Source organism: Pteropus medius, unplaced genomic scaffold, assembly GCF_902729225.1.
Source record: "Pteropus medius unplaced genomic scaffold, Ma_sr-lr_union100, whole genome shotgun sequence".
NCBI lineage: Eukaryota > Metazoa > Chordata > Mammalia > Chiroptera > Pteropodidae > Pteropus > Pteropus medius.
This window is the reverse complement of record NW_024348529.1, coordinates 354,114-364,371: the sequence shown is the minus strand read 5'-3', so window position 1 is coordinate 364,371 and position 10,258 is coordinate 354,114. Positions and strand designations below refer to the sequence as shown.

The 10,258-nt window shown below is 66.6% G+C and overlaps 1 protein-coding gene across 1 annotated transcript in view; it reads right to left on the bottom strand.

The window, feature by feature from the left end:
- The window catches only part of COL6A2 (collagen type VI alpha 2 chain), a 24,868-nt gene that overhangs the window by 7,441 nt on the left and 7,169 nt on the right, over nt 1-10,258 (bottom strand). The window contains exons 2-20 of the mRNA XM_039879800.1: nt 8,491-8,633; nt 7,789-8,387; nt 7,613-7,633; nt 6,860-6,925; nt 5,969-6,022; nt 5,845-5,889; nt 5,541-5,567; nt 5,285-5,311; nt 5,133-5,177; nt 4,056-4,109; nt 2,978-3,100; nt 2,626-2,715; nt 2,022-2,084; nt 1,671-1,733; nt 1,380-1,442; nt 966-1,028; nt 674-724; nt 364-399; nt 25-87 (exon numbers count right to left, since the gene is read on the bottom strand). Coding sequence (XP_039735734.1) covers nt 25-87; nt 364-399; nt 674-724; nt 966-1,028; nt 1,380-1,442; nt 1,671-1,733; nt 2,022-2,084; nt 2,626-2,715; nt 2,978-3,100; nt 4,056-4,109; nt 5,133-5,177; nt 5,285-5,311; nt 5,541-5,567; nt 5,845-5,889; nt 5,969-6,022; nt 6,860-6,925; nt 7,613-7,633; nt 7,789-8,387; nt 8,491-8,605 — 1,668 coding nt within the window. The 5' untranslated portion in view covers nt 8,606-8,633. The remainder of the gene's footprint in view (nt 1-24; nt 88-363; nt 400-673; nt 725-965; nt 1,029-1,379; nt 1,443-1,670; nt 1,734-2,021; nt 2,085-2,625; nt 2,716-2,977; nt 3,101-4,055; nt 4,110-5,132; nt 5,178-5,284; nt 5,312-5,540; nt 5,568-5,844; nt 5,890-5,968; nt 6,023-6,859; nt 6,926-7,612; nt 7,634-7,788; nt 8,388-8,490; nt 8,634-10,258) is intronic.

The following is a 10,258-nucleotide window of genomic DNA, read 5'->3' as shown; positions in this document are numbered from 1 at the left end:
GGGGGAGGGAGTGGGAGCACTCACAGGCTCGCCCTTTTCTCCTTTCCGCCCAGGCGCTCCTTTCACCCCGAAATCGCCTCTGCCTCCCTGGGACACAGGACACATGGGTTGGCCTCGCAGAGGGGACATTCGGGAGAGCTCTGCCTACCTCCTCCCAGCCTTTCGAAACCGCCGTGAGTTGGGGTCGGGGACACTTGTTGGCTGGCCTGCGCCTGGCCGCTTGGATGGCAACGGCTCAGGTGGTTCAGGTGGCCAGCTGGGTTAGAGACCGGCACAGCCTCAGCTGGGGTGGCCGAGGTGGGGGGGTCCGGGGGGAGCAGGGCCGGCCTGGCAGGCGGCACGGCGGAGGCCCCACACACGTACCTCGGGGCCCTGCGGACCTGGCTCGCCTTTCTCTCCCTGCAAAGCAAGCAGAGAGAGGGTCACTGGGCACAAGCCCCGAAGACAGAGGCGCTGCCCCGGGACTAGCGGGGGCCTGGAACTCTCCGCAGCCCCCCCACAACGGCGACTGGAACCTTGGTCTGTGGGCCGTGCTGCCTGCACTGCATCCCGGACAGTTCGGGGGACGTGCGTCTGCCCCGACCTGCAATCCTGTGTCCCCTCCCTGCCCTCGCCCTGTCCCCCAGGACAGTGCCCGCCACTCCTGGAGTCCCCACCCCAAAATGGGACTCACCGGTGCTCCTCGGGGTCCTGGGTAGCTGAATCCAGGCCTGCCAGGGTCTCCCTGGAGGAGGGGGCAGTCAGGGAAGGGGCAGTCAGGGAAGGCCCAGCGGGAAATGTGGTGGCCAGCAGGAGCTGAGGGCGGGCTGGGAGGCGGGTCTCCGGGGGACCCCCTTGGGGAGGGTGGGCAACCGCCCAGGATGGGAGCAGGAGCGGTGCCTCCCGTCCCGCACCCCCACACCCCGGGAGGCCTCACTCTAGAGCTGAGGACAAGCTCAGGCCCCTGGCCAGGGGGAGGGGCTTACCTTGGGGCCAGGCTGTCCAGAGTCTCCACGGGGACCAGCATCACCAGGGTCGCCCCGAGACCCCTGAGGTCAGAGAAAGATGGGAGTTGGCACAGACGGACACTGACCGCGTCCGGCGCTGACCGCCAGGGAGATTGCTCTGACCCTCTTCCACGTGTGCCCCCGGCTCCCGGCTCCCCCCACCCTCCCCACCCCCCCCATAAAGCTGGACCCGGCAAGCAGGATGAGGGTGTGAGGTGCACAGGACCCTTGCCCCTGTCCCACTGCCTGAGTTTGCCCTGGGGACAGTGTCCTGCCGGAGGACAGGAGGACTCAGTGGCACTACAGGGCACAAGACGGAGACAGTGAGGTCGAAGGGCATTCGGGGCTTGAGCCACAGGGCCACGGGGCCCTTCCAGGTGTCCTGCTACTGACCTGCTTCCCCGGCTCCCCAAGAGCCCCCTGGGGACCTCTGGGTCCAGGCAGGCCTCGGTCTCCCTGGGGAGAAAGGGGACAAGGGCACTTCAGGGACCCTGTGGTCAGCACTGAATGTGGCTGAGTGGGGGCGCTGCTGCCCTCGGGGAGGCCCCGGGCACGGCCTCAGTCCTCAGCACTGAGGCGCAGGGCCTGCAGGGGGAGGGCGGGGGAGAGTGGGGGAAGGCGGGGGAGGGGGTCCCAGGCGCAGCCCCCCCACCCAGGGAGCTGGGCGCTGCCGCCGCCACTTACCTTGGCTCCTTTGCCGCCGACCTCCCCTGCCAGGCCCCGGGGCCCCTCGGGGCCAGGGTCTCCCTGTGAGAGGAGAGGCTCAGTTAGTCTGGGGAGTGGACGGGGGACCCCACCTATCCTCAGGGGAGGGGCCTCCTTCAGGCGGTTCACGCAAGTCCCAGGGAGCCGCAGCCCGGGGCGCAGCCGCGGAGCTGCGCATGCCCCCTGGGACCGCCGGGCCCCTCCCAGGCCTGCCGCGAGGCCCTGGGGCGCTTTGTTCTCCCTTGGCTCTGGGGTCCATCGACCACGGCGAGGGCCCGGTGCAGAGGCAGACGTGGCCCCGACCCCCCGCGTTTCCCCGCGGACTCTCACCTTCTCGCCTTTGGGGCCCTCGCCGCCTGGGCCGCCCTTGGTTCCGGGGTCTCCCCTGCGCCCCTGCAGAGAGTGGGTGTGTGGGTGGGGGCCCTGATGGCAGGGCCACACGGGGACCCCACACTCTGCTCTCCCCACGAGGATGCTGGCGGTTCGATGTGGCCCCAGCCAAGGACTTAGGAAACGGTGGGCGGGCTCCTGGTCAGCCGTCCATCCGGGCATGGTTTAGTCACCGTGTTGGGGACCTGGCTTGACCAGCTATCAGCGCGGTCACCGAGCTCACTTCCGGGCTGGGCCAGGCCTCGGGATGCGACCCCTGGAGGATCGGTCCTGGGACTGGGCCCAGGACACCCCCGGACTGGCTGGCTGGGGCGGGGACACTGTGTGACTCCCTTTACCCCGCGGAGTGTGTGCTCGGGTCTGTGCTCAGCCCTCGCGGATGTCCTGCCAAGAGGGCAAGGTGGGGAGGCGGGGCCACTTCACGGGCACTGAGTGTCCACCAGGGGCACGGCTGGGCCTTCCTCGGCTGCAGTGGGGTCGCGGAGGCACACTGGGGACGCTCAGGCTCAGAGAGGGGGGCGCGGCGGCCGCGGGGTGAACTCACCGGCTCGCCTTTCGGGCCCCGGGGCCCAGGCCCGCCTTTGGCCCCTTTCACACCGGCACTTCCTGGGGCTCCGTTGTTGCCTTGGTAACCCTGCAGAGAGGGGCAGCTCAGCCAGGGGCAGGACCAGGGCATGATCCGACCACCTGAACCCACAGGCGGCCCTGCTTGGTCAGGCGGGACGGTGTTTGCCTCGGGGAGGGGGCACCCCATCAGTTGGCAGCGTGACAGGCTGGCAGCCCACTCAGGGCACGGGCTGGGGAGGTGCTTGCTGTCCCTCCTGCCCCCCATCCGCAGGCCAGCAGGCACCTGCAGTGTGACTGGGGCAGGAGGGCAGGACCTCTGGGACGCTTACCTTGCTTCCCTTGGCCCCATCATCTCCTGGTGGCCCTCTGCGTCCTGGGCGGCCAGCATCCCCCTGGGAGAGTGTGGAGAAATCAGCCTTATGTCCCTTGGACACCAGCCATGGGGCAGGACCCTGGAGGGACCAGGGGCACATGCCTCCCCTCCGACATCCAGGGGCCCACTCTTGGGGGCCAGAGCCCCTGTGCAACCCAGCAGGTGACTTTGTCAAACACGGTCCCTGTCTGATGCTGGCTTCTTAGGGGAAAGGCTGCTTTCCTGCTCCCCCAGTGTCCTGGGTGGCCAGGGGAGTGGACGCAGGCAGACCAAGTGACACCTCAGGTGGCTTAAGAGGCAGGACCCCCACAGGCACCTGAAAGCCTTCTAAAGGGGCCCCTGGAGGCCTGGGAGGAGAGGGGCATGGGACACACGGTCCCGAATCACGCAAGCGGGGAACCTTGGGCGGACACCCCTAGGCCCCCTGCCCTGCAGGGCTGGTTTTCAGGGGCGTCTCCCCTGCCGTCCTCAGCCGGGCAGCCCCCTCTGGAGGCCCGCGTGCAGCAGGGAGCCGGCCCGCGGGGGGCGGTGACCCTGCTCTGGCTCCTACCTTGGCCTGCTCCCTGGTTCTCCTGGCTCGGGCTGTCATGTGCTCTCCTACAGAGCTGCTTGGGGCCTGCGGCGAGGGACGGGGATGACTAGGGCTTCCGCTGAGAGCTGCGCTCAAGGATCCCCCGTGCACCCAGGACTAGCGGACATGGGGAGGGCGACCGGCCCCAGTTGTCTGGACTGGACGGTTCACGCTGTTCTCGGCTGCTGGGACGCCCTGGGCCTGGGCGAGACGACCAGACAAGGTCAGTGCCCAGCTCTCATGACCTTGGGAAGCAGTCATTCCGACTGGCCTGGATGCCCCCGCAGCCACTTGGTCCTGTTGTGGCTCCAGCCTCAGCTGATTCCCAGTCGGGGGGTCAGACATGGGCAGCGCAGGGCCGAAGGAAGGGTCCATGCTCAGTGACTCCCTGTTCCTCACCCCTGCCTGGCGTCCTCATCGCCAGCGCCAGGGATTCGAGGCAAGAAGTGGGGACCGTGCTTACCCGACTCCCGGGGTCCCCCTTGCAGCCAGGAGGTCCGATGCGCCCCAGCTTGCCCTGAAGGAGAATGGGGAGCAGAGTATGAGTCAGGGTGGCATTCGGGGCTGGTGCACGCTAATGACAGGTGCAAAGGGCAGGTGCAGTCCATGCCGCTCCACACGCACCGGTGCATGGCCTGCGGCCCTGTGTTGTAATGGCTCCACCATCGTGGTGGCACCTCTGCGGGCGTGACAGAGTCCCTGGCTGCAGCTGGGAGCAGGAGTGCCCAGAGTGTCCTCTCCAGCACACGCACGTGCGTAACGCCGCGACATGCGGTGCGTGCGCATTAAAAGGAAAATCAATACCAACAACGCAGGATGTGCGCCGGTGATGATGCGTGCGCACGCGATGACGGTGCGCAAATCCGCGAATGCGGTATGTGCGGATTATGTACGGCGTGTGATGGTAAAATACCCGATGCGCAATCCTGTAACGGGTACCCATTTACGATAAGTGAGCATCCGGATGGGCATTACAATGCAGTGATGCGTACGCGCGGATGGGCGTGAACATGCGACGTGCGGATGTGACGATGGGCATAGTGACGTACATGTGGATCAGTGTATGTATGGTGTGCACGCAGACTGCATTCATGGGTGATGCTGCGCAGCACATGTGATGGGCATGCACTGTGATGGGTGTGCACGTGTGATGTGTGCACGTGTGGTCGGTGTGCACGTGTGATGCGTGTGCATGTGTGAGTGTTGTGGTGTTTGTGTGTGTGTGCATGTCTGTGAACTGCCAGTCGGCTGGGTCTGGGCATGTCCTAGACAGGCTGGGAGGTTCCTGCAAAGCTGGGCCTTGGCTTTCAGAAGCAAGTGTCCATTCCTGCCCCTGCAATGTCCTTGTTTGTCCTGCATCCCCTGGACAGGTGCAAACTGGGGCCGCCCAAACCACGAGTGCGGGCAGTGGCCAGTGAGCCTAGAGGCCCGGCCCCAAGGAAGGACCAGACAGCCGAGGGGTTCTGCTCGTTCCCACGGGACCAGTGCTGCAGCAAGGCCCGCCTGCCCAGCCCGGAATGCGGCCCAAGGGGCCCTCTACCTTCTGTCCATCGGTCCCGTTCTTGCCGGCCAGGCCAGTGGAGCCCTGGAGGGAGGAGGAGGAGGGGTCCGTCAGCCCCGACCGTCACCCCCTTGGAGCAGCCGGAAATGAAAGTGGGGCATCCGGCCCACCCAGCTCACCACCCGGCTTACCTTCCTTCCGTCGGCTCCAAACTCACCCTGTGCAGGAGGAGAGTCAGGCCGTTAGCTTGGGTCTCCAGCATCCCAGACCCACCCCTCAGGGGCCCAAGTCTGCCCTCGGCCACACACGAGGCCAGAAAGACCCCAGAACAAGGCCACCACTGGCACGAAACCACATGGTGCCCCCAGCAGGGACCACGGGCCCTCTGAGGATGATGTGGGAGTTGGGGGGCATGTGAGGTCTCGCTGCTCAGAGTTGGAGTCTCACCTTCTCGCCTTTGAAACCTGGAACACCCTGAGATGAGAAGGAAAAAGCGGATTAGGATGGGGCGTGGGCGTGGTTCCCCCCAGGCCACCAGAGGAGGCGTAGTCACCAGCCTCGGGTTGGGGGTGTGACTGGGGCTCAGGCTGGACTCTCCGTTTGGGGATGACATTCAAAATACGGAGGTGCTTCGCTTCCTTGGGCCGGGGGCAGGAAGGTTGAGCTGGGCCGGAGACATCTGCCCGGAGCCAGGCGGCCTTTGGCTTGTCCCCATGTCCCCAGCGACAGAGCAGGGCTGGGGGCGACTTGCCTTGGGTCCTGGGAATCCGATGGGGCCTTCGATGCCTGGGTCGCCCTGCAGAAGAACAGCGAGCCGTAGGTGTGACCCCAGCCTTGGGAGAGGCGGCCGACCCTTGTGTGGGGTGGACACTCACCTGCCGTCCCTTCTGTCCTGGCTCTCCGGGCTCCCCCATGTTGCCCTTGGCGCCCTGAAAGCAGACAACAGAAAAAGCGGTAAACTGAGGCAGGGAGGGGGGCCACCAGGCACCCTGTCACCGGCTCTTGGGAGGTGGAAGAGGGAGAATCTCAGGGTCGGCGTGTCCAGAGCTGCTGGTCCTGCCCAGGCGACGATGGCAATGCCACATTGGGACATGTCAGAGTGGGGGCAGCCGCCTCCATCAGACCAGGGCCTGTTTTGACCCCATTTCCCCGACCTATGACTGCCGGCTGGGCCTGGGCGGAGGCCCTGACCCAGGACCCCCAGGGCAGGGCGGTGGGAGCACCTGCTGGCCGCCCTGTGGGTGGACAGCTCTCTTCTGAGTCAGAAAGGAGAAAACTTTCTCCGTGACAGCATTTCAGACCGTCCCATGTCACCGCAGAGGGCTGTCCCCTCCTCTGCCTTTCCTCACGCCGGACACGCGTTGCTGGCGTTTCTGGTGCCCGGTGGCGGACTTTGGAACGGTTTCATTTTATGTGCCTCTGTTATGAGGACAACGCAGGGCCGACCAGACCCTGAAACCTGCTTTGACGGGTGACAGACGTGGTCTTGCATGAGTCAGCAGTCACAGTACTAACAGAGGTCTGGTCCACGTCCTGCTCACGTACTTGGCCCGCGTTTACACGAGTATTTAATGGCAAATCTTAACAAAAAAGTGCCCCTACTCATCTCACAGTGCCTTTTAAAAGGAAGGAGATAAACACTGAGTTCGCTTCCTCCAGGGTCAGGAGTGTGGGGCCCGCCCACGGTGTGCTTGGCCCTAAGGCCTCGGGATTAGGGGTGTGGGGCTTCCAGGCAGTGTGGACCCCAAGGCGCCTGGGCGTCTCACCTTCTGTCCACGGTAGCCCTTGGGGCCGGCGGGCCCGGGGATCTCCAGGCAGCTCACCTTGTAGCACTGAAACAAGAAGCAAGTAGCCGCATGAGGCCAGTGCGAGTCCCAGCGGGGGTGGGGAGGACACTGGCCAGGCCTCGGCCGGCTGGGCAGCAAGCAGCCGGCGCGCAGGGCTGGGTGAAGGACAAGGCTCAGGAGGCACCCATCGGGGCCGGGGGCGGGGTCTACGCAAGCTCTAGTCAAGATTTGGAGACCGAAGCTGGATTGAGCACTGACTGACAGTCACAAGGGTGACACCGTGGTGGGCTGGGCACCCTCGCGCCTGCTTTGGGAGAGGTCGCGCTTGTAGGAGCCTAGCTGAGCCAGGAACGCCCAGGGACGGGGGACATCAGGGACCCAGGTGGCAGACCCCACGCCAGGCACCCCACCGGCCGCCCATCTCCTCCTGCTGGCCTGGTGCAGGTGGGCGAAGCTGTCAGTCTGGAGGGCCACCCTCATCCACTTGGCGCGTGCCGGCGGGTGACCCTAACGCTGACCCCAACGCCAGCCTCCCGGATTTAAACAGCCTGGTTGGGGCCAGGAGTCCAAACTCGAGCCTCAGGCCCCTCATGGAGCAGAGGGGTCTCTGTCCTCCCACGGGGGGAGCGGGCCGGGGCCGGGCAGGGCGGGGTGCGTGGTCTCTGCTGGGCCAGCGCCTCGCAGGCTCGAGGGGACCCGGGCGGGGCTGGCAAGGACGGAGGTGCCTCTCACCTCTCCATAGGCCTCGTGTTTCTGCGGAAAAGACACAGAGAAACGGTGGTTGGCCCTGACCCGGGGATCCGCGCAGCTCCGCGTCGGGCACGTGCGGGCGGGGCGGGGCGCCCAGGGGGCGGGTCCCGGCCCCGGCCCGGCCCCGCCCCCAGCCCGAGCGCGGCGCCCGCGCTCACCATGACCTTGATGATGCGGTTGATGGTGTCCTGGTCGATCTCGGTGGAGTCCGGCCGCATGGTGGCGTAGCTGCTGCGGTAGAGCTCGTGCGGCGTGCTGGCGATGTCGCGCAGGCCCTGCTCGTTCAGGTTCCGGTTGGGGGCCACGGCGAAGAGCCGGATGCCCTCCTCGCGGGCGCGCTCGGCCTGCAGCTTGATGCCGCCGCACGGGCTGCCGGTGACGTGGCCGTCCGTGATGACCACGGCGAAGTTGACCGCGCCCTTGGCGCCGTGCTGGCGCACCTCCCTGGTCATGTTGCCCAGCGCGCAGTCGGTGAAGGTGCCGCGGCGGAAGGAGCGGATGCCCTGCAGGCTCTTGGTGAAGGAGGCGCGGTCGCTGCCCGGCGGGCTGAACACCTCCACCTGGTCGGAGAAGTGCAGGCCGCCGTAGCGCCAGCTCAGGGCCACCTGGTCCAGGTACAGCTCGTCCTGCAGCTGGCTGATGAACTGCGGCACGAACTGCTGCATGTGGTACAGGAGGCTGTCGGTGGGGGACTGCATGGTGACGCTCTCCGACGTGTCCAGCACGAAGTACACGTTGACGGGGCAGTCAGCCTTCTCTGGGGACAGGGACGGAGCGCGCGCGTGAGCCGCGCTGACCTCGCCCGCGCACGGGGCCTGCTGGGCGCCTCTGCTCACCCGCGCCCGCCCCCGCACCGGTACCTGGGCAGTTGCTGTTTCTCTCCGAGGGGCCGGGGGCGACGACCTCCTGCTGCTGGGCGTGCAGCACCCCCAGGAGCCCCCAGAGGAGGAGGGCGGAGCACGGGCCTCGGAGCATCTCGGCAGCGTGCGTGCGCCCTGATGCGCTGAAAGCGAGAGGCGAGCGGCTGCAGACTGCGCCCGCGCAGCCTCATGGACACCCTCCGGGTCCCCAGAGGCCCCCCCCCCCGCCCCGCCCCATGGTGGGGGCAGCACACACATCCGGTCAGCCAGCAACTGGGCTCAGGGACCCCGGGTGGGCACCACGAACATTCAGCGGACGCAGAGCCTGCGAGCTTTGGGCCGGGCTCTGGGCGGGATCAGGACGGTCACCGCCGTCCAGCCCTGGAGCCTGGGTCCGCTAGGCAGACGCGCATCCTCAGGACCGGAACCGCCAGTGACCAGACCGAGGACAGAGGACTGTGGAGGGAGTGTCTGGGGGCAGGACAGAGGGCGCGGCTGGGGCGACTGGGAGGAGGGGGACTGGAAAGGAGAGAGAGACCCAGGCTGGGGCGCGGTGGGCCTTGGAACTCGGTGCCCCTGTCCAACCGACCCCTGCTGACCAGGTAGGGAGGTGCGCCTGGGGGTGCAACGTGAGGGCTGGACGCAGACAGGCCTGGGGAGCCCACAGACAGCGAGTGCTTGGTTTTGGGGGACTGTCCCCAGAGCCAATCACTGTGCCCTGGTGCGTTTCACAGATCCCTGCCACTTGCTGCCCTCCCCCAGGCCCACTCTGCCACCAGACAGGAAGGACCTGGAGGCTGGGGCGGGTGGGCTGGCTGGGCTCTGGGGACCCAGCCAGAGAGGAACCGGGACTCTGTGGGAGGGTGAGGAAGGGGCTTGGCCCAGCTCTTCCGGAGGGGAGCCGGCAACCCCCCTGCTGCCCCTTGGAGCCACAGGAACAGAGGCCGGTCCTGAAGGACACTGCCCTGCGGGGCCTGGGGCCCTGCTGGCAGGAGCGCTGGCCAGCTGAGCCCCTGCAGGGCTGGGAGTGAAGGCTGGTGCCTGGAAACAGAGCCACGGGGGGCTCTCTCGCACAGGTTTACCCCTCACTGCACGGGGAACCTCCCACGTCTGAGAGCAGGTGCCACTCCACCTGGCTTTACGGTGAGAGGGGTTCGTTCCAGCATAAGTAGGGGTGAACTGGACATGGCTCTGCCTCCTCTGACATGGGGTCTGCTTAAGAGAAGAGGCCATGACCCCGCAGGTGGTAGCAGAACCCTGTAGGTGGTGATGGATGCAGGCCCAGTGGGAATCCAGGAGGGTTTCCTGCAGGTGACAGGTGTGCCAGACCAAGGAACCTGGCCGGAGTGAGGGGCTCTGGCTGAGCAGGGCTGGTTCGAGGTGGAGGGCTGGGGGCGGGCCAGCGTCCTGAAGGGCCTGGAAGCCTCAGGGAGTCAGGCTACGACAGTCAGAGCCATCGACTGTTGGTGATGGCCGCCATGAGACCTTATTCAGGGGGCCAGTCAGGGCTGAACACTGGGAGGTGGGCACGGCTCTATTCTCTGCTACCCCCACCCTGCTGCCCCCACGGTGGACAGACCCCCATGGGTGCCATGGTGCTACCCTGTCCCGTCTGCCTCAGGTAACGGAGGAGGGGACCGCGGGGCCAGGGAGACTGCACCCAGGTTCGCACCGTTCTCAATGTGTGTGCACGCACACCACCCCACACACCGCATACACACACCACACCCCCACTGTACTCACACCCTCCACACCACATACACACTGC